Below are 23740 nucleotides of genomic sequence, written 5' to 3'. Positions count from 1 at the left end.
TGTGGTCAAGCCTGGAGACGTCTCTTCACATAAATATACTGGAGCTAAGAGCGATCTACAATGCTCTAAGTCTGGCAAAACCGCTGCTTCAGGGTCAGCCGGTGTTGATCCAGTCCGACAACATCACGGCAGTCGCCCACGTAAACCGACAAGGCGGCACGAGAAGCAGGAGTGCAATGGCAGAAGCGGCAAGGATTCTGCGCTGGGCGGAGAATCATGTCATAGCACTGTCAGCAGTGTTCATCCCGGGAGTGGACAACTGGGAAGCAGACTTCCTCAGCAGACACGACCTTCACCCGGGAGAGTGGGGACTTCATCCAGAAGTTTTCCACATGATTGTGAACCGTTGGGAAAAACCAAAGGTAGACATGATGGCGTCTCGCCTCAACAAAAAATTGGACAGGTATTGCGCCAGGTCAAGAGACCCTCAGGCAATAGCTGTGGACGCTCTGGTAACACCGTGGGTGTACCAATCAGTGTATGTGTTCCCTCCTCTGCCTCTCATACCAAAGGTGCTGAGAATTATACGGAAAAGAGGAGTAAGAACGATACTGGTGGCTCCGGACTGGCCAAGGAGAACTTGGTATCCGGAACTTCAAGAGATGCTCACGGAGGATCCGTGGCCTCTACCTCTGAGAAGGGATCTGCTTCAGCAGGGACCTTGTATGTTCCAAGACTTACCGCGTCTGCGTTTGACGGCATGGCGGTTGAACGCCGGATTCTAAAAGAAAAGGGCATTCCAGAGGAAGTTATTCCTACCTTGATTAAGGCTAGGAAGGAAGTGACTGTACAACATTATCACCGCATTTGGCGAAAATATGTTGCGTGGTGTGAGGCCAAGAAGGCTCCAACGGAAGAATTTCAATTGGGTCGATTCTTACATTTCCTGCAAGCAGGATTGTCTATGGGCCTAAAATTGGGGTCTATTAAAGTTCAAATTTCGGCCTTATCAATTTTCTTCCAGAAGGAATTGGCGTCAGTGCCTGAAGTACAAACTTTTGTCAAAGGTGTACTACATATACAACCCCCAATAGTGCCTCCAGTGGCACCGTGGGATTTGAACGTGGTTCTAAATTTTCTCAAATCTCATTGGTTTGAGCCGTTAAAATCGGTAGAATTAAAATACCTTACATGGAAGGTAACCATGCTGTTGGCCCTGGCTTCTGCCAGGAGAGTTTCAGAGTTGGCAGCTTTGTCATACAAGAGCCCATATCTGATATTCCATTCGGACAGGGCAGAATTGAGGACGCGTCCTCAATTTCTCCCTAAGGTGGTTTCGGCATTTCACTTAAACCAGCCTATTGTGGTGCCTGCGGCTACTAGCGACTTGGAGGACTCCAAGTTACTGGACGTTGTCAGAGCATTAAAAATATATATTTCAAGGACAGCTGGAGTCAGAAAAACTGACTCGTTGTTTACATTGTATGCACCCAACAAGATGGGTGCTCCTGCGTCTAAACAGACGATTGCACGTTGGATCTGTAGCACAATCCAACTTGCACATTCTGTGGCAGGCGTGCCACAGCCTAAATCTGTAAAGGCCCACTCCACAAGGAAGGTGGGCTCATCTTGGGCGGCTGCCCGAGGAGTCTCGGCATTACAACTTTGCCGAGCAGCTACGTGGTCAGGGGAGAACACGTTTGTAAAATTTTACAAATTTGATACTCTGGCTACAGAGGACCTGGAGTTTTCTCATTCGGTGCTGCAGAGTCATCCGCACTCTCCCGCCCGTTTGGGAGCTTTGGTATAATCCCCATGGTCCTGACGGAGTCCCCAGCATCCACTAGGACGTTAGAGAAAATAAGAATTTACTTACCGATAATTCTATTTCTCATAGTCCGTAGTGGATGCTGGGCGCCCATCCCAAGTGCGGATTGTCTGCAATACTTGTACATAGTTATTGTTACAAAAATCGGGTTATTATTGTTGTGAGCCATCTTTTTAGAGGCTACTTCGTTTTGTTATCATACTGTTAACTGGGTTCAGATCACAAGTTGTATGGTGTGATTGGTGTGGCTGGTATGAGTCTTACCCGGGATTCAAGATCCTTCCTTATTGTGTACGCTCGTCCGGGCACAGTACCTAACTGAGGCTTGGAGGAGGGTCATAGGGGGAGGAGCCAGTACGCACCATGTGACCTAAAAGCTTTTTTAGATGTGCCCTGTCTCCTGCGGAGCCCGCTATTCCCCATGGTCCTGACGGAGTCCCCAGCATCCACTACGGACTATGAGAAATAGAATTATCGGTAAGTAAATTCTTATTTTTTCCTGCATCTGAGAAATTAAATGAGGTGTGTGAGGAAGAGTGGTCTTCCCCCGGTAAGAAATTGATAATTTCTACAACGGTTATTGGCAGCGTACCCTTTCCCGCCAGAGGATAGGTCACGCGGGGAAACACCCCATAGGGTAGATACAGCGCTTACACGCTTATCAGAAAAGGTGGCACTACCGTCTTCGGGTACGGCCGCCCTGAAGGAACCTGCTGATAGAAAGCAGGAGGTAACCCTATAAGATATGGTCACACACTAGGGCATTATATTGCGACCAGCCGTTGCTTCGGCATGGATGGGCAGTGCTCCCGCTGCGTGGTCAGATTCCCTGTCGGAAAATAACTATGGATAGGGACAATATTTTGCTGAAAATAGAGCATATAAAAGACGTGGTCTTATACATGCGTGATGCACAGAGGGATATTTGCCGGCTGGCATCAAAAATAAGCGCTAGGTCCATTGCCGCCAGACGGGGGTTATGGACTTGGCAATGGTCAGGCGATGCCGACTCGAATCGGCACATGGAAGTTGTCCTATAAGGGGGTAAAACTGTTTGGGCATAGTTTTTCAGACCTCGTTTCCACAGCTACTGCTGGGAAATTAATTTTTTTGCCACAGGCTACCCCACAACAAAAGAAAGCACCGTATCATCAAGTACAGTCCTTTCGGCCCCAGAAAAACAAGTGGGCTAGAGGCTCATCCTTTCTGCCGAGAGGCAAAGGTAGAGGAAAAAAGCTGCAACACACAGCTAGTTCCCAAGAGCAGAAGTCCTCCCTGCGTCCGGTAGGTCCACAGCATGGTGCTGGGGCTGCTCAGGCGGACCCGGGTACGGTGGGGGCCCGTCTCAGATATTTCAGCGGACAGTGGGCTCTCTCACATAGATCCCTGGGTCCTTCAAGTAGTATCTCAGGGGTACAGGCTGGAGTTCGAGACGTTCTTCCCCCCGCCGCTTCCTAAAATCTGCCTTACCGGCACCTCCCTCTGCCAGGGAGACTGTGTTGGTGGATATTCAACACTATAATCACAACAAGTGATTGTCAAGGTGCCCCTCCTTCAGCAAGGAAGGGGTTACTATTCCACAGTGGTTGTGGTACCACAACGGTTCGGTGAGACCCATCTTGAAATTCAAATACTTGAACTTTTATATCAGAAGATTCAAGTTCAAGATGGAATCGCTCAGGGCGCTTATTACGAGCCTGGACGAGGGGGGATTACAGGGTCTCCCTGGACATCAAGGATGCGTACCTGCATGTCCCCATTCCCCCCCCCTCACCAGGAGTACCTCAGATATGTGGTACAGGACTGTCACTATCAGTTCCAGACGCGGCCGTTGGAGTTGTCCACGGCACCGAAGGTCTTTACCTAGGTAATGGCCGAAGTGATGATACTCCTTCACAAGAATGAAGTTTTTATTATCCCATACTTGGACGATCTCCTGATAAAGGCGAGGTTCAAAGAACAGTTGGTAGTGGGGGTAGCACTCTCTCGGGAAGTGCTACAACAGCACGACTGGATTCTCAATATTCCAAAGTCACAGCTGGTCCCGACGACACGTCTTCTGTTCCTGGGAATGTTTCTGAACGCAGACCAGAAAAGAGTGTTTCTTCCAGTGGAAAAAGCCGAGGAGTTGTCATCTCTAGTCAGAGACATCCTAAAACCAGGACAGGTGTCGGTACATCAATGCACACGAGTCCTGGGAAAAATGGTAGCTTCGTACGAAGCATAATTCCATTCGGAAGACTCCACGCAAGGACGTTCCAGTGGGACCAATGGTCCGGGTCCCATGTACAGATACAACAGCGGATAACCCTGTCAGCAAGAAACAGGGTGTCGCTGCTGTGGTGGCTGCAGAGGGCTCATCTACTAGTGGGCCGCAGATTCGGAATACAGGACTGGGTCCGGGTGACCACGGATGCCAGCCTTCGGGGCTGGGGTGCAGTCACACAGGGAAGAAATTTCCAAGGAGATTTCGCTTCACATAAATATTCTGCAGCTAAGGGCCATTTACAATGCCCTAAAACAAGCAAGGCCCCTGCTTCAGAACCAGCCGGTACTGATCCAATCAGACGACATCACGGCGGTCGCCCATGTACACAGACAGGGCGGCACAAGAAGCAGGATGGCGATGGCAGAAGCCACAAGGATTCTCCGATGGGCGACCTACACCCAGGAGAATGGGGACTTCATCCAGAAGTTTTCCGAATGCGGGTAAACCGTTGGGAATGACCACGGGTGGACATGATGGCGTCCCGCCTCAACAAGAAGTTGAAAAGATATTGCGCCAGGTCAAGGGACCCTCAGGCGATCGCTGGGGACGCTCTAGTGACACCGTGGGTGTACCAGTCGGTTTATGTGTCTCCTCCTCTACCTCTCATACCCAAGGTACTGAGAATAATAAGAAGGCGAGGAGTGAAAACCATACTCGGGGTTCCGGATTGGCCATGAAGAGCTTGGTACCCGGAACTTCAAGAGATGCTGGCAGAGGACCCTTGGCCTCTGCCGCTCAGACAAGACCTGCTGCAGCAGGGACCCAGTCTGTTCCAAGACTTACCGCGGCTGCGTTTGACGGCATGGCGGTAGAACACCGGATCCTAAAGGAAAAGGGTATTCCGAAGGAAGTCATCCCTACCCTGATCATAGCCAGGAAGGATGTCACCGCAAGACATTATCGCCGCGTTTGGCGAAAATTTGTTGCTTGGTGGGAGGCCATGAAGGCCCCGACGGAGGAATTTCAACTATGTCGATTCCTCTCTTCCTGCAAGCAGGGGTGGCGTTTGGGCCTCAAATTGGGGTCCATCAAGGTCCAGATTTCGGCTCTGTCGATTTTCTTCCAGAAAAAACTGGCTTCACTGCCTGAAGTTCAGACTTTGGTTAAAGGAGTACTACATATTCAGCCTCCTTTTGTGCCTCCTGTGGCACTTTTTGGATCTCAACGTGGTGTTGGATTTCCTAATGTCGCATTGGTTGAGCCACTTAAAACCATGGAGCTAAAGTATCTCGCGTGGAAAGTGGTCATGCTGTTGGCCTTGGCCTTGGCCAGGCGTGTGTCAGAATTGGCGGCTTTGTCATGTAAAAGGCCTTATCTGATTTTCTGTATGGATAGGGCAGAGTTGAGGACTCGTCCTCAGTTTCTCCCGAAGGTGGTCTCAGGTTTTCACTTGAACCAACCTATTGTGGTGCCTGCGGCTACTGGGGACTTGGAGGATTCCAAGTTGCTGGATGTAGTCAGAGCCCTGTAAATTTTATTTTTCCAGGACGGCTGGAGTCAGGAAAACTGACTCGCTGTTTATCCTGATGGCACCCAACAAGCTGGGTGCTCCTGCTTCTAGGCAGTCTATTGCGCGCTGGTTTTGTAGCACTATTCAGCTGGCGCATTCTGCGGTAGGATTACTGCAGCCTAAATCAATAAAAGCCCATTCCACAAGGACAGTGGGCTCATCTTGGGCGGCTGCCCGAGGGGTCTCGGCTTTACAACTTTGCCGAGCAGCTACTTGGTCAGGGGCAAACACGTTTGCAAAATTCTACGAATTGATACCCTGGCTGAGGAGGACCTGGAGTTCTCTCATTCGGTGCTGCAGAGTCATCCGCACTCTCCCGCCCGTTTGGGAGCTTTGGTATAATCCCCATGGTCCTTACGGAGTTCCCAGCATCCACTAGGACGTCAGAGAAAATAAGAATTTACTTACCGATAATTCTATTTCTCGTAGTCCGTAGTGGATACTGGGCGCCCATCCCAAGTGCGGATTGTCTGCAATACTTGTACATAGTTATTGTTAACTAATCGGGTTCTTGTTGTGAGCCATCTATTCAGAGGCTCCTCTGTTATCATGCTGTTAACTGGGTTTCATATCACAAGTTGTACGGTGTGATTGGTGTGGCTGGTATGAGTCTTACCCGGGATTCAAAATCCTTCCTTATTGTGTACGCTCGTCCGGGCACAGTATCCTAACTGAGGCTTGGAGGAGGGTCATAGGGGGAGGAGCCAGTGCACACCAGATAGTCCTAAAGCTTTCTTTAGATGTGCCCAGTCTCCTGCGGAGCCGCTATTCCCCATGGTCCTTACGGAGTTCCCAGCATCCACTACGGACTACGAGAAATAGAATTATCGGTAAGTAAATTCTTATTTTTTCTCTAGTAATATCTTCTCTGATTGTCAGCCTTCTTTGTCTTTTCAGAGCCCGTCTTTGATTATGTTTATTTGCAGAATAAATAGGGATTTTATAGTTGAAACTCCGCCATCCTCCTTTAAACAGCATGGGGGAAATGTACTCTAATAGCCAGCATCAGCGCGATTCTGGCAAGTTGGCCCAGTGTTTTAAAGCGGCAATATTTTGGAAGTCAAAATCAGGTTGGTTTTGCCTTTTAAATTATTGCCACTTTTAAACATCGGCAGACTCGCCCTAATCACCCAGAAACATGCTTCTTGCAGGCTATTATGTTTCCCCCCATGTGATCTAAACAGGACGTTTTCTACGGGATCCGGTCTGAAGATCGACAGTGTCTAGGTCGACAATGTTTAGGTCGACCACTATAGGTCGACAGTCACTAGGTCGACAGGTCTAAAGGTCGACAGGGTTTCTAGGTCGACATGTGCTAGGTCGACTGGTCTAAAAGTCGACATGAGTATTTCACTTTTTTTGGGGGGGATTTTTTCATACTTAACGATCCACGTGGACTACGATTGGAACGGTAAAGTGTTCCAAGCGAAGGCACCATGCCCGAAGCATGGCGAGCGAAGCGGTGCACTAATTTGGGATCCCGGTAACTCTACGAAGAAAACGACACTAAAAAAAAAAATCCTCATGTCGACCTTTAGACCTGTCGACCTAGCACATGTCGACCTAGAAACCCTGTCGACCTTCCATCCATGTCGACCTAGTGACTGTCGACCTATAGTGGTCGACCTAAACATTGTCGACCTAGACACTGTCGATAAAACGAACCACACCCGTTTTCTGCTAATAATAGTGAGAATATCATGAAAAAAAGAACATTGCTCTCTAGTGAGCAAAAAAACAAAATAATAACAAGTTCACCTACATGATTCATTATTGCTATGTCACAGGGATGTAGTCTGGATCCTGGGGATCAGCATACTGGCTCCGGGATCCCGGCCGCCTGAATGCCAGCAGGGGTCGAGGGCTATTCCCACCTGTGGTTGTCCGCAACACCCACAGAGTAGGAATAGAACTTGTGGCAAGCACAAAAAAATTCATTTGTGATGTACACCAAATAATCTGGAGGGAGTGAGGGGGCGGGAGAGATATGTGACTGTTGGAAATGCTTTAAGTACTTTCTGATACACAATATACCTAGTAAACAACTATTTTGTCATTGGTGATGTGGGTTCATTCAGAATACATTGAAAATAGATAATAAATAAACATTGGACCTTTTTAAGTGAAGTGTGGATAGGTTAACGTAAAAACAAATTAAATTATTCCTTAATATAGATTTTCTGAATATTTGCACAACACTCAAAATATGCAATTTATGGCTAGATTCCAGCTTTTGAGTTAGTCAACCCCAAGAAAGATCTCCTGAAAATAGGGGGCATGACCTGTGGGAAATTCTTATCGTGACCCCACTCCCATTTTGCTCTGCTGTAGGGTTATGGTAAGTGCTCAGGTAGCTGCTGGCCATACACCCAGCCTTCCTCACCATGAAATAGACACTGCGCATGCACACAGCATCTATTCACCTCTGAGGACTTGGTGAGAGGTGGGCCTCCCAACTCCCTCGACATGGGATTGTCCCACCACAGTCAGGACAGTTGGGAGGTATGCCGTCACTCTCCAGTGACATCATACCCTCCCCCAATGATCTCACATCATTGGGGGATGTGAATTCCCGCAGCCGGGTGTCACAGGGTGCTGTATTGAATAGCACCAGAAGCTAATTTCTGGTGCCATTCAATGGTCATCGAATTGAATTGTACTCAGTGCCTCTTTGACACTAGATCACATATCAAGCTATTGTTTTCTGAAGATTAAAAAACTTAAATAAGATTGATGGCATATGTCAAAGAAGATCACAGGAGCTGAGACCATAATGAGTGACGCATCTCCTGTTTAGTAGTGTCTATGGGCACCTTGCTGTTGAGCCCATGCATCTACCCAGACCTTAGACCACTGCAAATCCCTAATGGTATCTTTACTGGATTTAAATATAACCTAATTTATTTAAAATAATTATCTTGCATTTTAAATAATTCTCTTTAATAAATACTAAGTAGAGAATAAGAATAAATGACAAGAATTGTTTATAAAATCTAAATACAGTAACATTTTACTCTGGTCAGAAGTGGATTGCTATGGTTGGTTGACATCGGGGCGTCAGAATGGTTTTTGGTTGGGGTGGGCAAGATAAAATCTCAGTTTAGCGCCCCTAGCTCCTGGCCACCTTCCACAGGTCTATTGCACCTGTAACTCTATGGAGCAGCTGGGAGTGGCCTCTTGTACACATTACACCTTACACATTATGCCAGCTAGAGCCCATTACACACATTATGCCAGGTAGAGCCCATTATACACATTACACCTGGTAGAGCCGCTTGTACACATTATGCCTGTTAGAGCCCGTTACACAATACGCCTGTTAGAGCCCATTACACACATTTGCCAGGTAGAGCGCATACTCCTTATCCTCATAGCTCCTCCCCCTACTCCTTCCCCACAGCTAGCAGGTATGCTGCTGCTTACCTCCGTGTCTCCGGCTCTCTGCAGAGCGCAGATACTACAGGAAACCAGGTTGGGGCAAGCATACAGGGAAGGCAGCTTCAGTGCTGCCCACTGTGTAACTGTGCCAGATGCACCGCCGCTAATACAGCAGCACTGAAGTTGGCGGCTGCACATGCGTGCGGGTCCGGGTGGATGGCGCCTCTCTCATTTTTTTGTGGGGAGGGAGCTGACCCCTTGCTCCCCCACTCCAACGCCCCTGGTTGACATACAAAACTGTAGGGACACTTCCAGTCACAATTAAGGGACAAATATGTAAAACGTCACTGCCCATGGAAATCATGGAAAACTGTGCCATCGTAGAAACAAAAGATTATTTTATACTCTAATATCTTAACAGGCAACTATTGGAAAATATAAATATAGTGGGGGAAATGTAATAGGCTGCAAGTTGCAGGATGTGCAGGACTTTTTGTGAGTCTGTCCATATTTTTAAAGAGGCAATCATTTCAAATATTCCATTTAGCCCAATGAGTTTGAATTAAAAGGAAAAATCATCATGTCTTTTTTTTTTATCTGTTTTGTTTCCATCTGTAGGGTTGTACCAGAAGATTGATGTCCATTTTCTTCTCTGTATTAGTCTTCTCATTTGTTTGTATAAGTATGGCACAACTCCAACAAGTAGGAGGTCCCGATGAAAAAGAAAAGACAACTGCATTAAAAGGTTTGTTCTTGGTCTTATTTTGTCATTATTATTATCCTTTATTTATATGGCGCCATGTGGGATCCGCAGCGCCCAATTATAGAGTTCATAAACAAATAAGCAAAACAAGAAGACTGTGACTTAAAATTCAATACAATATAGGACAAGAACAGGGTATATAAACATGGCTGCGTCAGCAGACAACACTGAAGTAAGTATCAGGGTGACATAAAACCGAGAGATTTGGGGCAGTCAAAGGGAGTATTGAAAAGAAGATTAAAGAAGGTTTAGAAAGTAAGTTTGGGCCACAGAGGGTTAGGATGAGAGATGGCTGGATTTGGTGAAGAAGTGGGTCTTGAGAGCCCATTTGAAGTTTTGTAGAGAGGTAGAGAGTCTGATGGGGAGATGTAGAGAATTCCAGAGAAAGGGAGCAGCACATGCAGAATCTGGGAGGTAGGAGTGGGAGGAGCTAATCAGTGGCAGGAGAGGCGGCGTGCATTAGCAGAGCGATGAGAGATTACTCCAAGACAGTGCACTTGGGGGCCAGAGGCGATAGTAGTGCTATCAATAGGAAATTGTGGGAGGTGAGGTTGTGTGGGAGGGAGGGAAGATGATCAGCTCAGTCTTAAACATTTGTGTCTATGTTGCGTTCCACCATTTACCACATTCTGTAATCCGTTAAGCTAAATAGCGCATACTGACCATTGCATATTACATATGTTTGGTATTCTTCATTTACAGTAATTTGCAAACAAACTAGCCTAATTTTTAAGCAATGGGACTTTGGTGAATCTGTATCATACCCTTTGCTTTTTATTTTATTTCCCACACCAGAAACTTCCCATCCCATTATGTGATGAAATATCTGGTTCAAGTAGGAGAAATCTGTCTTTGAGAAAAAAAAACCCATCATAACCAAGCCAATTTACACCTTTCTTCTGGGCACGCTAATGGCGGCATAATGTCGCTGAAATCTATTACAATTAGTTCACTACTTTTATGACACTTAGCTGGAACACGGGAAGAAATTGCTGAATTATTTACCTACTGTATCACTGCTTTTTATACATTTAGGGCAGGGGGGTTGTTCTAAAGGTTATTAGTGTATTTTACAGCAGCTTTAATGGTAAATTGCACCTAATTATTATCCTACACATTAGAAAAAAAGTATCCAGGTGTCATTCTGCCTGTGGATGTGAATAATGGAAAGGTACATCTGCATAGTTATTCAACCAGGATCCAAGAACTGTTTTCTAGCCTTCCTGTCCTGCTCCTCCAGGTGTCTCCAGATTCGTGTGGGCTGGAATAGAACAACCTGTAATCATTCAAATCCTTACAATGCTACAAGCTGCTCAGAGTATTTCAGGGAGAGAGTGTGTTGCTCTTGTGGGATGCAGTAAAGTCATTATTGTAATGAAAGAGGTCAGTGTCATACCACAGCCCGAGGTAGAGAGTAGGAGGAGCGGGGTCCACAACCGCACAAACGAGTGATGGTAGATGGTAGATTGTGGTGTGAAATACACCATTACTGTATAATACAAAGTTCATACAGATTGGCTTCTGTGTTTTGTCCCATTTCGGGCTTACTGCATTGGGCTTCTGGCGTCGGGATCCCGACCGTCTGGCTATTAACCGCATACTGTTTATACATCCATGCTGTTTGCTTTGTTATATATTCCTTTACTCCTTTCAGTGCGAGAAGTCTGTGAGTCCCCTGTAGGAGAGCAAGTTAATGCATTGCTTTGCAGCACAGTAAGGGGTCTATTCATGAAGCAGTGATAAAAATGGAGAAGTGAGCCAGTGGAGAAGTTGCCCATAGCAACCAATCAGCATTGAAGTAACATTTATAATTTGCATACTATACAATTGTACGGAGCACGGAGCAGCTGATTGGTTGCCATGGGCAACTTCTCCACTGGCTCACTTCTCCACACTTTTCACTGCTTCTTGATACTGGTAGTGTAATCTAGACTATCAAACATCCATATGCATGTATAGGTCTTTCCCACTCATGTGCGAAGTACCAGATATGTGGGGATGCAAATGGATATTACTTGGTAATAATTCTGTACTGTATGTCTGTTGCACATGTTGTGTAATAGCTACTAACAGTTGCTTTTGGCTATCTGATTATGCAGTCTGGGTAGTAAGGAACATGGCAGTCATATTATGCAAATAAACAGATGAATAATGTTACATGTACATAATAAGGTTTATTTTAGAACACCGTCAGTAAAATAGATATCTTGTCAGTACTTATGAACCCAGCCCATGCCTATCCCAGCTAATACAGAGAAAGCACCTCAATAGTACATGTATAATGAGTGTTTTGGAACCCAGCAGAGTAGATAACACAGTCCCTGCTCTAGGGAGTAATCAGTGGGCGCTGTACCTACCAGGCAGACTGAGGTTCCCGTATTTACCTAATTATTGGGTACAGCAGTATGTAATGAGGGCATAGCCACCTGTGGGAATCACTGCTGGGTAATTATTAGTGTTCATGTAGTTTTGTAAAGTACTTAAATTGCCTGTGGCTTACAAAATAATTTCTTTATGCTGCTTAATCTTTAGCGCTGTATAACCCCCCCTCCCCCTTAGAACTACCCTCATTTCAGTAACATACATAGCTACATAATGCAAGGTTATGCCTAGTCTGAAAAGACATGGGAAATCTCCACAAATATGCTATGGAAATGATTTCTCATTTAGCTTCTGCTATGCATTTAATTATGGAAGACTGAGAAAATGTGCAGCGCTGTGATAGAAGTCAATCAGATGAACCTGGGGAAACTAATCTGCTCATGGTACACTTATTATAGCAGCCATTGTAACTCTAAGTAGGATTTAGTCAGTTCACTGGGTCAAGTGCAGATTTCTCTTTCGTGTTCTGCTGTAGTTTTCTCATCCTAATCAGTACAAATATGGTGTAATCTTGTTTCTATTTTAATGAGTCATTGGCCTTTTATGAACCAATGCATCAGAAAGGACTTGAGCGGTTTATCTCCACCTCAAGGTGCGTTACCACAGAAGAACAATTAAGATCATATTTTGTATATTTTAGTCAGGGCTGTATGGGCTGACTTCATGTTTAGGTGCTGAGGAGACCCCCTACCCTGTGCTCTACCTATTACAGGGATTGGAATGTATGTGAGTAAAATTCCTTTGGCCCAATTGTCTGTTTACATTTTTGATTGTTTGCATTACGGCCTCACAGCACTTAGGTTATGGGTTCAATTCCCACCTAACTGTGTGGAGTTTGTATATTCTCCCCTTCGCTTGTGTGGGTTTCCTCCGGGTACTCCAGTTTCCTCCCACACTCCAAAAATATACTGGTAGGTTAACTGGCTCGCGACAAAAATGTGACCTTAGTGTGTAAGTTTGTGTGTGTGTACATGGACATACTAGATGGGCCAACTGCAGTTACATTCTGTGTTTTTAATATGCTTAACTGTACCTTGTTATCTCTCAGCCTATGCAATGGTATGTTTTGCTTCCATCTGATACATCTGTGTCCTCATACATCACTGCTTCAGTCGTGCCAAACAGCCCCTGTTGCCGTGCCAGGTCCTGTGAGAATCTTCTAGCGTTTGGTGTTTTCCCAAAAATGCGTCTTAGTTGCGATGCGTCTGATATATGATACTTGTATATCTATGTGTGACTGAGTCTCTGAATCTTTATATGAAGTGCTACAACGTAGTGGCCGTGGTGCTCCGTATACAGTCTCAGTCACACACAATATACAAGTGTCAATTTGAAATTAATCTGCACAGTCTCCTTGTGCATCCTAGTCACATTGTGTTGCGAATAAGATGCATTTTCGGCAAAAAAGACGCCCATCTGATGAAGCCTAATAATATCCTATATTAAACACGCTAAAAGGTTAAGAGACTCAGTACGCTATTGGAGTATGTGGTACCGTAAGGGTACGCACTTAGCGTAGCGGACGCTTAGCCGTGGACGAGACGCACGAGCGGCACGTTCGCTCACGGCTTAATGCGTAGAGGCAAGCACGCTATAGGCTGCCGATTAACGTAACGATACGCTATCAGCGTAGCGGACGCTCGAGACCACGAGGAGATCACAAGCGGCGCTGACGCTCACAGAGTTAAACCTTTATAACTATACCATAAATAATGTACTTATACTGTAAACCTTTGTGCAGTGTTAGGGTGTAAATGCAACACAGTGTAACCTTGTTAGTTTAAAAGCTGTATGAGCGTATGTGACGCTCAGAGAACACCTTTAGCAATATAATAAACACTCAAATACCGGTCTAAGGTTCTAACACCTTTAAGGGAGAGAATGAACGTTCAATTGCAAAAGAATACACATTACAACTTATACACTACCAAACTAACATAAAATACCTAACCGAATTACTACACGTTAAAATTACAATAGCGGCACAATTACATTTAAGGGGAAAGAGAGAGAGAAATGGCTTACAACAAAAAGGAGATAAATATGGCTGCAGAGAACTTACGCACAAGGGGATACAATCGCAAGCGCCTTTCTGGATATCCAGCTCCCGATTATCAGTGATGAGAACCGTTGAGAAGAGTAGAGAGCTGGCCCAGGTCGGCTTGTCTTTATATACACTTACACACAGTACAGTACAATGGTCCCTACATTCTTATTGTTCATTGGACACAGGAATCCGTCTCCGCATTATAACAAAAGGTCATAGGTTGGTTCATACAGGTGGGCTGTGACTATTTCCAACTGCTCAGGTGGGTGGGAAAATCAGGTTTCCCGCCGCATGGGTAATAAACTGCAAATATAGCAAATGTCCATAAACTTCTTATGGCCATAACTATACGCACAAGCGATTAATCCGTTTCTAACCAACACCGGAATATTGCTAATTTAATACTCTTCCGATGGATACTAAACACCACTGTGTCACCCCTGTCTGACCCTTCGTATCAAACTAAGAGGGATCTCTTTGTCTCTGAACATACTACATTAACTAAACTTTCAGATTCTATCAAAGGGACCATAATCTACAAAATACATTATATGACTAAAATATGTAACGATCGAGTCGCCCGCTAGACGCACACAAACTCTACCGTAAATGCGCATATCGTGCGCCTGCGAGTGCACGCGACTGCGAGTATACGCACGCACGGGAGGGCTCATGCACGTGCAGCGGGCACACGCATGAGGTGCATATATGGCAATGTGCAGCATGATATTTTTCTGACTTTGACACATCATTAGCAGAGTTGCACGGGACCTGGCAATTCACTCACACAAAGCATCTCGTGCTGCATGGCGTATTGAGGGGGATATTCAGGTTCAGACGGATTTGAGATTCAATTGCATCTTCCCATATGTCCCCGTAGTGTGCACGCACAGGACCCGCTCAGTCATGCGAACACCTCTGCCTGATTGACGGGCAGAGGCGTTTGCGGGGCAGCGTTGCAGGAGTGACAACTCAGCGTTGGGCAGGCGTGTTGTCGGAAACAGGGCGGGTTCGGAGGGACCGCATGACATCACACGCGACGGCTGCGACACGAAAAATGGTCTGGCTGCAGAGGCAGGGGGCTTCCACACATAACTTTCGGGTATTTTCATGCTGGGCGGCCTTGCCCTGTGCCGGGCGGCCCACAGCGATCGCTGCCAGTTGCAGTTTTGCTATTTTAGCAAAACAACTGAAGCTGAATGAGCACCCGAGGCTGGCTGTATGAAGACACATCTGTATATATCAGTGGTTCTCAATCTGGAATACTTGAGAGCAGAGATTGTTTAGTAAATGCCAAAAGCATTTTATTTCTAAGTTATTGTACCTAAAATAATAAGCTACCGACTCAACCGGTCATATCGTTCCGGAATTTATGCTCAGTCCTCCATTCTTATAGTCTTATATCGGACTATAAGATGAACTACTCCAAGTCAGAGGCTATGCTGCTCCATGTCCCCCCCCCCCCCCCAGAAGGCCGTAACTCTTCGGACTAACTTCAATTTTAAATGGCAACCTACAAAGATCAAATATTTGGGGATTTATTTGACCTCTCACTACGACTCTCTCTTTCGTGAAAACTTTCCACCTCTTCTCTCCACGACACAATCTGATTTATCGTCTTGGAATAGTCTCATCATCTCGTGGCTGGGTAGGATTATAGCGGTCAAAATGAATATAATCCCCAAATGGCTTTATCTCTTCCAGACCCTCCCTGTAGCTGTCCCTGCTTCCTTCCTTTGCAGTATCCAGAAAGCTCTTGTCCGTTTCATTTGGAATCACAGGCCCCCTCGCATTGCTGCCAACACTCTGAAAAGACCAATCTCCGCTGGCGGTAGGAGTCTCCCCGATATTAAACTCTATTCCACATTGTCACCTCCTATGCTCCTTCTGGTTCTGTCTCCTGGCTAGATATTGAATCAGCTTATATTAACCTTCCAGACCTGACCCCCTTGTGGGGTCTAGCTCCCACTTCCCGACCCCCAACATCCAAACTACTCCCCACTATCAAATTTAATCTTAAACTCTGGGACTGTTACTCTGTGAAGATGAATCTTCCTCCTTTCCCTCGCCCTTGACCCCTATTTGGCAGAACCCCCTGTTTCCTCCGGGATCCTTGATAACGAGATTCCGTACATGGACACTGCTTGGTATTAAATTCCCAGCTGATTTTGCCAAACGGGGCCAATGGTTACCCCTATCTGATCTTTAACAGATGACCCCTTCACGGACACTCAACCCTTTCCAATTCCTACAAATTCGCCACTTCTTGTCTTACTTGCCCTCCTCTGTTCTACTTCGGGACCTTATTCCCTTTGAAAATATATGTAAAAACCATCACCTCTCCAAAGGCTTAATATCCCAGCTTTATTCCCTCCTCCTGGACTCCACCCTTCCCTCTTCCAGGTCCCACGAAATTGCTTGGGAACGAGATCTTGGGTCTCCCCCGGATGACGAGGACTTGGACGACATGAGACTGGGGATAGCTAAGAGCTCTATTGCAACCACTATTAAAGAGACGGCATACAAGATTTACTATCGCTATACTCCTGATACTCAATAAACTTTTCCCGTCTTCCTCTCCGAACTGTTGGAGTGATTGCGGTTGCAGAGGTACTATGCTACATATATGGTGGGCCTGTCCTATTATCGTTCCCTTCTGGGACTTAGTTCACTCCCTCCTGAATTCCCTTCTGGAATCCCCGGTGCCGAAAGATCCCTGGATTTTTTTGCTGTGTTACCCTCCCCCGATCCCTGATAAATTCTCCAAAAAATTGGCTACACACATTTTAACTGCGGCAAAATCGCTGATCGCTCTTAATTGGAAAAATACTTCCCCCCCCCCCCCCCCCCCTCCCCCCCTTCTCTCTCAGCTCTCAAAGCCAAAGTATGGCACATTGCAGCTATGGAGAAGATCACATACTATCTCCATGATCGAGGGCACACCTTTGATCAGGTTTGGACCCCCTGGCTCCTTGCAGAGCGTAGATTATCGCCTCCTCCCTCCTGTTGTTAGCTCCCTCCGCGGACCCATGGGCAACAATTGTTACTCTTTCTCCTTCCTCTTTCCTTTTCTCTCTTTTTCTATTCTTCCTTGAAAGTTCTCGAAATATCTATTAATATATGACTGTAACGTGGTCCTCTTCCCCCCCCCCCCCCCTACGTTTGTTGCTTTCCTGACGATGTTTTTTTTCTTCCGGTTGTTGTTGTTGTTCTTTTTTCCAAAAATAATATGGTCTATGTTGGACGGTGGTTCTATAACCGTTTGTCCTTTTCCTCTTTGTATTGCCTTTCCAGTTTGTTTCACCATGTAAACAAAATTAAATAAAAAATAAAAAATAAGCTACCTAATGTAGGAAAATCCTTTTTAACAAGTTTAGGAAAGATTTTATGATAAACAGTGATAAATTATACTGTACCCCCTGGTATATTTATTCATGACCATGAATGCTACAATATTGCTTGTCTTATGAGGGTTGCTAGCTTTTCTTCTCCCCCATGAAAACGTAAAATAATGATGCAGACGTCATTAAGTCTTTGACACCCCTGTAGAAATGATGTCCATCTATTTACATGAGGAGGGTCCGTGCACACAGTCAAATATTAATAACAAAAATGGTCCTATAATAGTGGCGGCCAGGATGTCTGACAATGCTGCCACTTGTTTAGCTCTTCTCTATAGAAGAGATTTGCTCTACCATTGCTGCTGAAACTAAACTACATCTCCCATGATGCTTCGCCAGTGTCACATGATTTGTAGCTAGCCATAGCGGTTTATAAATTCCCAAACAACCCTGGGTTTTTAGTAGGTGTATCTTTTTTTGAGTTTTTTGTTTTCTTATTTACTTTACTTTTGTCAACGTGAATAAATATAAACAAAGAGGGAAATTGAGCAAAAATTGGAGCAGTTGCCAATAGCAACCAGTCTGTGCTAGAAAACTGACAGTAGCTTATTGGTTGCTTTTGAGCAACTTCTCCACTATATCTCTCGCCAAGATTTGCTTAATCTCCCCCAATGCATTTTGGGTAAGATGAAGTCTAACCATTTCCTTGTTTATCTTTACATTCAGATCTGCTTTCCAGAATAGATTTGGATGAGCTGATGAAAAAAGATGAGCCTCCTCTTGAATTCCCCGATACCTTGGAAGGGTTTGAATATGCATTTAACGAAAGTAAGTTTCATTTACAAAATGGCACATTACATTGGCGGAGACCTAAATGCAAAAATGACATGGGAGGCCAACCTGTTCCAGCATATGGGACAGGTGTCCAAATTGTATCAATCATTCTTTGGTCAGTATATGGCTTTCATGGTGGAAGGAAAGGTAGCTAGCTAGATACATGCTGGAAAGCTACACACTTCTCTTCTATTACATAATGGTGGAGTTCAGGGTGGCCAGTTCGATCCTTAAAGCAGTTCACATTTTCTATACCACCTAGCAGGTTCCCAGGTGTATTACCAACCGTCACGTTTTAAAAGATCCACAGGTGATCAGAAAAAACAAGAATTGTTAGGAGGGCTCGAGGATCGGTTTGGCTATCCCAGTGGAGCTACAAGTCTCATCGCACTCATGTCAAGTTGCTTTGCAAAAACTGTACAAAAATACAGTACTGTGCAAAACTTTTAGGCAGGCATGGAAAAAATGCTGCAAAGTAAGAATGCTGTCAAAAATAGAAGTGGTAAAAGGTTATTTTTATCAATTAACAAAATGCACAGTGAATGAACAGAAGATAAATCTAAATCAAATCAGTGTTTGGTCTGACCACCCTTTTCCTTTAAACCAGCATCAGTTCTTCTAGGTACACTTGCACACAGTTTTTGAAGGAACTAACCACAGATCTTCTGTGGATGTAGGCTTGCTCAAATCCTTCTTTCTCTTTATGTAATCCCAGACAGACTCAATGATGAGTGAGATCAGGCCTCTGTGGGAACCATATCATCACTTCCAGCACTCCTTGTTCTTCTTAATGCTGAAGATAGTTCTAAATGACATTGGCTGTGTGTTTGGGGACGTTGTCCTGCTGCAGAATAAATTTTGGAGTCAATCTGACACCTCCCTGAAGGTATTGCATGATGGATAATTACCTGGCTTCAAATGTAAACTCTGCAGCAGGTCAATGTTTTGGATTATGATTGTAAAGGAACCATGTAGTCAAAATGTTATTTAGCAGATGTTCCCAAATGTAATGGTAACCTGTTTGTATAGGTATATGTTGTTCTTTCTTCTTACATTTTTTTTTATTTTTTTTATGACTGTCTTTTTCATTTTTGGGCCTGATTCATAGATGTATGCAATTGCACAGACACTGCTACTTTGTATTATTTATTTATTACCAGTTATTTATATAGCGCACACATATTCAACGGCGCTTTATAGAGAATATTTTGGCCATTCACATCAGTCCCTGCCCCAATGGAGCTTACAATCTATATTCCCTACCACATGCACACATGCTAGGGTTAATTTTGTCAGGTGCCAATTAATCTACCAGTATATTTTTGGATTGTGGAAGGAAACCTAATTACCCCCACACAAGTACGGAGAGAATATACAAACTCCACACAGGGCCATGGTGGTAGTCGAACCCATGACCTCAGTGCTGTGAGGCAGTAATGCTAACCATTACACCATCCGTCCTGCCCTAATGTTTGTATGTAGCAGCTAATGCCGCAGGAGACGCTTGTTGGTGGCTACTGAGTCTGAGGACGCAGCATTGGATCATCTGCATCAACATCAGCCATTGAGTAACCCTTGGGTTACTCAGGATGGCTGGAGTAGGACCAGTAAATCTGCAACCAAGAAAGCAGCCAGTGGCCTCTCCACGCCTAGAAAAAAAGGGGGGGACCCCGTTTTCTGAAACGCTGGTCATCGCTTCCCCGCCCCCAGACATCAGATCGTATGCATGCTCAGATCATCTAACATCGGAGATGTATGTAAACCATTGTGCTTACTTACATCTATGAATTAAACCCTATAAACCAAATGTTTGTTTGTTTGTTTGTTACGACAGGATCCATTTTTCTTCTTGAACTGCTGAGCTGTTTTTTGTTCGTTTGTTTTTTGTTCGTTTTTGTTTTATGACTTTTACCTAACTTGGTTATGTTTTTGGATAATTGTGAATATGAATCTGTTAATTTTGTTTATACAGTATACTGTAAAACTTATGTTTAAAATAGATGGTCAGCTGCGACATATTACAACTGGAGATCCGTTTGTCTTCAACTATCGGGAGGACTTGCACAGATGGAACCAGAAGCGGTATGAAGCCCTAGGAGAGGTGTGTTATGGCTTGAACCTTTACAATTAAGTGATTTTTCACTTGGATAAAAAAAAATGTGCATGCTTAAACTAAATGTATTCCCAGGGTAGTTGTATGTATAGATTTTTAATGTGTAGGATTTCAGCTTGTCCTTTTCTAGTGCACAGCTTAGCTGAGACACTGGTCCAGAGGATAGATGCGAAGAACGTCATCTGTAACAAGGCTGTCTGGCAGTGTATCTGATACAGACCCATCCGAACCTTATATTGTTTACGTTACTGTCACTGACGAATACATTGACCAACTGCGAAGGAACACGTTCAGCTGGTTGTAAAATGTTTGTTAATTATGTGCCTCTTAGGATTTATTAACCCCATACACTATAGAAAGCTTTAAGCTGTCCAGAGATGGTGAGGTTGTAATGCCCAAATGTATTTGGCTACTCGGGTTGCCCCTATTATTGCTGCAAGGTGCCCGCCTGGGCTATCCTGTAACAATCCTGCATGGCCCACTACTGCACCGTGGTTAGCAGCAGCTCTACCTTCATCTATTACTGTTCATCTGCATATTGGGAGTTTCAGAAAAACACGTAGACACCGCTGTACGGGTTCCTTTCTGAAACTCCCAATATGCAGAGCATTGAACTTATACAGAGCATTGAATTTCTAATTATGAGGGGAACATTGTTACAGCACTGATTATAGCCACACTGTGTGATCACCAACACGTCCATTAGTTGTGGAATACTTTTAATACCACATCGGATATTGGGCCTAATTCAGACCTGATCGCAGCAGCAAATTTGTGATAATGCTGATTATCTTTACAGGAATAAAAGCTATACCTTAAACACACCGTAAATACACTTTAAACCTTTAGCCGCTGCGGCTGCTATACTTAATTCACACTCTACGCACCTTTTACGCTATTAGCGTACAGAGTCCCGTACAGAGTCCCGCGGTGTCCACACACCGCGCTGACGGTACAAAGTACTCACAGCGCGTACACACCTAGAGATACACTTTAAACCACAGGTCTTCAACCTGTGGCCCTCCAGCTGCTGTGAAACTACACATCCCAGCATGCCCTGCTACAGTTTTCCTATTAAGGTATGCTAAAACTGAGGCAGGGCATGCTGGGATGTATAGTTCCACAGCAGCTGGAGGGCCGCAGGTTGAAGACCCATGCTTTAAACCTTCTACAGCAATGCAATGCAATAATAATAATACACTTTAAACCTTAGCAGGGCAATGAGCACACGACCCCAATTGTGATTTTACCGCTGGGTTCCGACACCACAGTGGATTATTTCTGAAATGGGGTTTACAATACAAATTATATACTACAATACAAGACAATATATAACAGAATAATGGCTACAGTCAATGTACATACGTGATTGGAATCGCTTGCGCTACCCGGTACGGTCCTCTGTCATCACGGGTGATGACCTTCAGAGTCTGTGATAGTGACCTGGCCTGCAGCTGGCTCTTTATACAGTAGATCAAAACATAATACAATAGACACTGTGTGCTCTTCTTCCATTGGTTCGGGGGTGGGACATATCCTGTGCACCGGGGACCATTGGTCAGCTCAAGAAGTGGGCGATGGCTAGGACTTGAGATGTGGTTTCTGTTGTTTGCATCTGAGTTCCCGCCCCATGACCAGTTAATCACATTAATCATACATAAATCTGGTATTATTAATAACTTAATCTCGTAATATATAATAATGTTCTTATTCCCACCAGATTAATGTTTACGTGACTCTGAACAATATGATCCCACACATGATATGATTATTTCAATCCTCAAGATATACATATATCCACATATATCCATATATATATATATATATATATATATATATATATATATATATATATATATATATACACACACACACACACATACTCCTGCTATCACAATTTGCTGGAATTATATCTATATATATATATATATATATATATATATATATATATATATATATATATATATATATATATATATACAAATACATACATCTCCAAGAGTTTAGACTATGAAAGTTAATATCTTAGATTTCTCTGACGTCCTAGTGGGTGCTGGGACTCCGTAAGGACCATGGGGATATAGCGGCTCCGCAGGAGACAGGGCACAATAATAAAAGCTTTAGGATCAGGTGGTGTGCACTGGCTCCTCCCCCTATGACCCTCCTCCAAGCCTCAGTTAGATTTTTGTGCCCGACGAGAAGGGTGCAATCTAGGTGGCTCTCCTGAGCTGCTTAGAATAAAAGTTTAAGTTAGGTTTTTTATTTTCAGTGAGTCCTGCTGGCAACAGGCTCACTGCTACGAGGGACTTAGGGGAGAGAAGTAAACTCACCTGCGTGCAGGATGGATTTGCTTCTTAGGCTACTGGACACCATTAGCTCCAGAGGGATCGAACACAGGCCCAGCCATGGAGTCCGGTCCCGGAGCCGTGCCGCCGACCCCCCTTGCAGATGCCGAAGTTGAAGAGGTCCAGAGGTCCAGAAACAGGCGGCAGAAGACTTTCAGTCTTCATAAGGTAGCGCACAGCACTGCAGCTGTGCGCCATTGTTGTCAGCACACTTCACCAACAGTCACCAACTGTCACTGAGGGTGCAGGGCGCTGGGGGGGGGCGCCCTGGGCAGCAATGTATAATACCTTTTTATGGCTAAAATACATCACATATAGCCCTTGAGGCTATATGGATGTATTTAACCCCTGCCAGATCTCACAAACTCCGAGAGAAGAGCCCGCCGAAAAAGGGGCGGGGCCTATTCTCCTCAGCACACGGCGCCATTTTCCTGCTCAGCTCTGCTGTGAGGAAGGCTCCCAGGCTCTCCACTGCACTGCACTACAGAAACAGGGTTAAAACAGAGAGGGGGGGCACTTATTTTGCGATATGATTACATATATAAAAATGCTATAAGGGAAAACACTTGTATAAGGGGTTGTCCCTGTATAATTATAGCGTTTTTGGTGTGTGCTGGCAAACTCTCCCTCTGTCTCCCCAAAGGGCTAGTGGGGTCCTGTCCTCTATCAGAGCATTCCCTGTGTGTGTGATGTGTGTCGGTACGTGTGTGTCGACATGTAGGAGGACGATGTTGGTGAGGAGGCGGAGCAAATTGCCTGTATTGGTGATGTCACTCTCTAGGGAGTCGACACTGGAATGGATGGCTTATTTAGGAATTACGTGATAATGTCAACACGCTGCAAGGTCGGTTGACGACATGAGACGGCCGGCAAACAAATTAGTACCTGTCCAGGCGTCTCAGACACCGTCAGGGGCTTGTAAAAACGCCCATTTACCTCAGTCGGTCGACACAGACACAGACACGGACACTGACTCCAGTGTCGACGGTG

General features: G+C 44.9%; 1 protein-coding gene across 6 annotated transcripts in view; it reads left to right on the top strand.

The window, feature by feature from the left end:
• Positions 1-23740, top strand: part of ARB2A (ARB2 cotranscriptional regulator A) — a 792581-nt gene that overhangs the window by 54958 nt on the left and 713883 nt on the right. For all 6 annotated transcript variants that reach the window (XM_063964011.1, XM_063964006.1, XM_063964010.1 and 3 more), the window contains 3 exons: positions 9544-9670; positions 18185-18286; positions 20293-20393. In XM_063964011.1, coding sequence (XP_063820081.1) covers positions 9562-9670; positions 18185-18286; positions 20293-20393 — 312 coding nt within the window. In that variant the 5' untranslated portion in view covers positions 9544-9561. The remainder of the gene's footprint in view (positions 1-9543; positions 9671-18184; positions 18287-20292; positions 20394-23740) is intronic.

Source organism: Pseudophryne corroboree, chromosome 1 (genome assembly GCF_028390025.1).
Source record: "Pseudophryne corroboree isolate aPseCor3 chromosome 1, aPseCor3.hap2, whole genome shotgun sequence".
NCBI lineage: Eukaryota > Metazoa > Chordata > Amphibia > Anura > Myobatrachidae > Pseudophryne > Pseudophryne corroboree.
The sequence above is the reverse complement of the archived record's forward strand: the minus strand, read 5'-3'. Positions and strand labels throughout refer to the sequence as shown.